Source organism: Echinops telfairi, unplaced genomic scaffold (assembly GCF_000313985.2).
Source record: "Echinops telfairi isolate 266 unplaced genomic scaffold, ASM31398v2 ScPeMD7_1713;HRSCAF=2227, whole genome shotgun sequence".
NCBI classification, from domain to species: Eukaryota; Metazoa; Chordata; class Mammalia; order Afrosoricida; family Tenrecidae; genus Echinops; species Echinops telfairi.
The window spans coordinates 18339604-18345357 of NW_022105611.1; the positions used below are offsets into that span (position 1 = coordinate 18339604).

Below are 5754 nucleotides of genomic sequence, written 5' to 3' on the forward strand. Positions count from 1 at the left end.
GCTGGCAGGGGTGTCCACACTGCATCGGGATAGGTCCATGTGGCTTCTTAGGGATGTCTTGCAGGAAGTAAGCCTTGCCAGATAAAGCAGGGAACTGACTAAGGCAGCTGCACCCTGGTCCGATCATCAGAAAGCAAGAGACCTGAGAACTAGAAAGGCGAAGCTCACTGAGCCATTTATCCCTCCGTCCTTCAACTAACCCCACATGTGTTTATCGGCAAAGTTGGCACAATAAACTAACTACCTTAGTGTCTTCTCGGTGGAGGGCACAACTTGTGCAAAGGCTCTGAGATATGGAAGAGGAAGAGGTGTGGGGGCAGTGGATAAGGCAGGGCAGAGGCAGGAGATGGCACGGGTCACGTCAGGTGGGCCCTGAAGGTTGGGCCGAGGAGCTCGGCCAGTGGGCACTCTTGAGCGGGAAAGGGCAGTTGGACCAGCTGTACTGGGCCAGACATGGGGCTATTGGGAGGACCCAAGAATCCAAGGCAGGAAGGGGCTCATCTCTGGGGAGGTCCCTGCCTCTTGTCCAGGCCGGGGCAGAGTGAGCGTGGTTGGAGAGAGGGCGTGGCTGGGACCTGGCAGCATGGCCAGAACCTCAAGCCTGGAGCAGGACAAAGGACAGCCCCTTTCTGCCTCCCCAGCTGCTCCCTGGCACACAGCCCGCCCTGCTCTTTGCTGGGGCATCTCCTAGAGCTGGGCCCAGGGCAGAGCGGCCGGGGCCTCGTGACTGCAAGCCCAGAGCCCTCCCAGCAAGGCAGGACCCCCTCCACGTGCTCCCTCTTTGTTCTGGTGAGCTCAGCGGGTTCCCAGGGCGCAGGATGTCCCCAGCTTGTTGTGCTTCTGAGATAAGGGGGCGGATGAAAGCAAGGATACACCAGAGGGCCCCCAGCGGAAGCGCCTGCAGACCTCCGAGCCCGCGCCTCGGGAAGCAGCCGTGGTGGGGTCAGCACCCCTCCACCGTCCCTTCCCCACCCTGCCTGAGACAGAGGGGGCCTGGCCAGCCCTTGGGAGGCGGGGGTGGGTGAGAAATGACACAACACTGAACACTTGAAGACAAGACGTGGGCACTGGTTCTTGATCGTCTGCTCGCTGGCTGTGTGACGCAGGCAAGGCACTGGCCTCTCCGGGCTTGAGTGCGTGTGCCTGTGGCACAGGTAGGGATGAGGCGTCAGAGAGAGCACTTGCTCTGTAGGCACTCTTAAGGATTCAGTGAGGTCAAGGTTCACGATGCAATCCTTGGTTTCTGTTCGCCTGGGGCAGCGGCAGCAGGAGAGTCCAGAGTAAGAGGACAACTGGCTGACTGTGGCTAACCGCCTCCAGGAACAGCCACCTTCTTTTCCAGGACACCCGAGGAGCTGGGTGGTGCCCGGCTGCTGTGGTGGAACCTTGTGATCAGGGATTTTACAGAACGATCCTTATCATGGGGGAGGAAACAGAGGACCAAGTTTCGTAGAACCCAGGCTTTCAGGAGCTACGAAAGTTGGATGATCCCTGAAACTATTGCCCTGAGATGAATTTATTTTTAAACCTTAAACTGGAACTTTCCCCTGAAGTCAGTCTTTGAAGCCAGACACTAATTTGACAATGAGCAAGTCTTCCTTGAGTGGTGTACTGTTTGAAAGAATTATGTGATCAGAATTAAGAGCTGCCACTCAGAAGGCTGAATGAGAAGCCGAGAGAGGAGCCTGGTAGGGGTCATGGTATAATTTGGGAAGGGGAACATGGTTGGCGCATGTAGGAATTAAGTGGGTTCTCTTAGACCTCACGTCCCCCCCCCTACACACATGCATGTGTGTCAGAAAACCTGAGATGGGGGAGGCGACTCTATGACCCGCAGGTGTGCCGGCAGTCGCGCCTTTGCTTTGGAGGTCACTGCCAGCATGGGAGACCACTCGGAAGACTGAGGGTGCAGCAAAGCGAGCACAGCTCTGGGCAGAGCCCTGATTCCTGCCCTGCCCCTGGCCCCCTCCCCATGTGACTTGGGGCCTCTGTTTCTCAGCCAGGCCGAGAAGGCTGCAGTGCCTGCCTGTCTGGTTTGGCAGTCGAAGTTGGGGAGGGGGGTGGAGAGGGAGAGGAGACCCGTTCCGAGTGGGAGGTGGCCTGCCTGGACATGGCGTGACCCCACCTCTCACTCTGCTCTTCCAGTGGGAACGCCTCTGGTTCCTGCTGCTCACCTTCACCTTCGGCCTCACTCTCACCTGGCTCTACTTCTGGTGGGAAGTCCACAACGACTACGATGAGTTCAACTGGTGAGTGGGTGCGGCTGGGACTGGGGGGGCCTGGGTCTGTGCCTCTCTCCGAGGCTGGTATCAGAGCTCTGCCACTCGGTGGCCTTGAACAAGGCCTCTGAGCCTGTCCTGTCCACTTCCCCAGCTCTGGTGAAGCTGGCATGACACTGTTAGTCTGGCTAGACTAGAGAAACAAATTCATAGACACACTCATATGTGTGTAAGAAAGAGGTTTATATACAAGAGCGGTTGAACATTGAGAAAACATACCTACCCAGTCCAGATCACGTCCGTAAGTCCAGCATTAGCCCATATGTCCGATAGCAAGCTATACAGTCCTCTTCAGACTCACGAAACACATGCAATGACGCCGAATGTACAAGATCACAGGCCACTAAGTGGGAAGTCTTGTGGATCCAGTGGCAGTGTAAGCATCTCAGTACTGGCAGGGGTGTCCACATGGTTTCCTTCAGTGCTGAAACTTTGACTGCCTCAGGGTAGCTTCATGTAGCTTCTCAGAAATGTCTCGCAGGGAGTCAGCCTTGTCAGTAGAGAGCCTCCAAGGGAGTGAGCCAAGGAGAGAGAGAGAGAGAGATTGAGTCTCCCGCCTCCAAGGAGAAATTACAGGAGTTCCCAGAATCCTCAGGGGAAGGCCATGCCAACACAGAGGCCTCATTGGCTATGATCCGATTGACAGACTAGACTCCACCCCTTCACTCCTAATGTTCTCCAGTCCAAAATTGACACTAGATTATGTAACTACCATAAGCACTGTAGCTGGGAAGCAGGTAAGCTCCACAGGCTGGCCAAAGAGGTGACAGCCTTGGACCCTGTGTCTCCAGAGTCCCTGGCGCAGCAATGCGGGGGACCATGCAATCACGGGGACCAGGAAGATGAGAAAGCTGTGCCCCTGGGGGAGGCCCACTGGAGACTCGGGAAGGCTTCCTGGAGGAGGAGGCATGGGAGCCGGCCTGGAAGGATGGCAGGCTTGGAGTACTCGGATTGCTGTGGGTCCCCTGGGAGGCCCCTGGTGTTCTCTTGTGACGCAGCCCACATGACTGAAGCCCGGGGCACGGAGAGAAAGAAGACTTAGCAGCCGGCTTGAAAGATCCCGGGGCAAGAGCTGAGGCAAACTCGGGAGCTGCAGGGTGGGCCTGCCTGCCTGATTGGCTGTGAGCCTGAGGGCAGGGCTCTGCCTCGACAGTGGCCTCTGGCAGCTGGGAAGTGGCCCCGGCACTAGGACTGGGTGCTTGCCAGGCTCTAGGTGGGCCGGGGTTCTGGGGTTCTGAGAGGACCCTGAGACTCCATTCATGGAGGTCGAGGTCCACTCCCTCTGCACAGCCCCAGGCTTTCATGAGCACCGCAGCCCAGCAAGACCCGGGGCCCCAGCTGAGGGGCAGAGAGGTGGCCGCTACCCTGCCTTAAATGCCATCAATCAGTTATTCACTCTCGCTTTGTCCAGCGTGCAGGCTGCGTGGTGGCTCACGCCGTGTCCCTTGCCAGCCCATCCATTGCATGTGCTGAGCTGGAGACCTGCTGCCTGGGAGGTCCAGTCCAGGCCCTCACATACAGATGGGGAAACTGAGCCTGTGGGAGAGGCAGAACTCACCTGCCGCTGCCACACAACCAGTCAGTGCAAAAGCACCTATGAAAGACTGTCACCCGCCACGCACAGGGGGGACGCCCCACGGCCGCACCAGTCAGTGCACATATTGGAAGCAGGCTGAGGAAGCCGAGGCCCAGAGACACAGCTGGGCCCCGCTCTCCCGTCTGCCTCATTGGCCCCCGAGAGTGACTCCTTGTCACCGGAGGCTGAAGCAGAGCTGGGGAGGCTGCTGAGGGAAAGTCTGACCTGGGACTTTCAAAAGACAAGCTGGTTGCCGGGGGAGAGGGGCTGCAGCTCTGTGTCACCTCCGCTTCTGGGGGTCCCTGCTGAGGCGTAGGACCCTGGCCCGACCTGCATGGTCACAAAGGGGCTCTGAGAAGAGAGGCGTCCATTTTGTGAGAGGCTCTTAGAGCAAGACCCAGGTGGTCAGGCCGGGCTGGGTGAACCATTACCTTGCAAGGTGGGCTTCCTTCCAAAAATGGCCACACTTGGAGGCTGTGGGCCGCACACTCTTCAGCAGTCACCAGAGCAGAGCCTCCCTCGCTGGGCCCCGTTCCCCAGTCGTGCCGTAAGCTGCGTGCACTCGGCGCTCCTCCAGACAGGGGCTTTGCCCTGGGATCTGGAGGTGAGGGTCCTGGGAAGGACGTGGAGAGGGCAGATGCCCCATGGGGTCCTCTAGGTCTCCCCTCCACCCCACCAGGCCCCAAGGTGGCAGCAGGGCTGATAGTGTGCAAGTGTTTCTCGTGTGACCTTGACCTGGAGCAAGGTGCTGCCTTCTCTGAGCCTCCGTCTCCCCAGGTGCACAGGAAAGATGTGGGGTTCAGTCTCCCAGAAAGCCCCCCGGGGCAGTATCTGGAGCTTTAAAGAGTTTGTCCCCTTTCACCCTCAACTCTGTGGGTATGAATCTGCCCTAAGGAGATGGGCCACATGGAGGAAGGAGTGTGCATGTGGGTGCAGAAATGTGGGCCTACGTGCTAATTTGCAGCCGTGAGTCATTGGCAAGGACCGTGGGTGATGTAGAATGTGACTCCTCAATTTATCAGGGTGCCACGTGATCATCGGCAATCTCATTTCCGGGGGGGCTTTACCGATGTCAGGGAGCCGTAGCTGAGGAGATGGACAGAGTCCTTCATTGTGAGCTCACCGCAAGTACCCCTGCCCGACAGCTGAGCAACAGGCCACTGAGACACTGCAGCTTCGCTTCTAAGACCCTGATCACCGCCTTTTGCCCATGACACCTGTGGCCTCTAGGAGACCTTACAGTTGTGGGGTGGGGGGTTGTGAGTCTACTGTGGGCCCCTCACCCACTTGCTCTGCTGGACAGCATAAGCAGATACTTAAGCAAAGTTGCCAGGGATGCAATAGAAAGAGCATCTGGTCTGTGACCCTTGGCCGTGTGAGTGCTCCCAGCCCTCCTGACCAGTGGGTCCCTCGGGTCCCTGGATCGGCTCAGACCCTGCCCCTTCCCCTCCTTGCAGGTACCTCTACAACCGCATGGGCTACTGGAGCGACTGGTCCGTGCCCATCCTCGTGACCACGGCCGCCACCTTCACCTACATCTACGGCCTCGTGGTATGTGCGGCTGTTGAGAAGGGCCCGGAGGGCAGGGGCGCCTGGCCTGTGCTAAGCTGGGGGAGGGGCTTGCCCTGGTCTGTAGCAGGGGGTGGCTTTTTCCAGGGCCTCTAGTGCAGCTGTAGTGCTCAGGCTATGGGCATCAGTGAGCAAGGTCATCCTGTTTTTCCCAGTATCCCTTGGTGACCACTGCTTGGAATGGTCTCCCCTGACCTGGTGAGAGCAGTCCACCTCTCGGGGCCACTGCCAGGAAGCTGTGGGTTAGCTGCCCACGCCCGTTACTCTGTTCATTCAGACTCGGGTGAGTCCCAGGCTGGACTCCGCCTCCTTGGGGGGAGGTTGGAGTCT

The 5754-nt window shown here is 58.4% G+C and overlaps 1 protein-coding gene across 1 annotated transcript in view; it reads left to right on the forward strand.

The window, feature by feature from the left end:
• The window catches only part of GDPD5 (glycerophosphodiester phosphodiesterase domain containing 5), a 95524-nt gene that overhangs the window by 65695 nt on the left and 24075 nt on the right, over positions 1–5754 (forward strand). Inside the window, exons 4-5 of the mRNA XM_045293089.1 lie at positions 2146–2249; positions 5313–5406. Coding sequence (XP_045149024.1) covers positions 2146–2249; positions 5313–5406 — 198 coding nt within the window. The remainder of the gene's footprint in view (positions 1–2145; positions 2250–5312; positions 5407–5754) is intronic.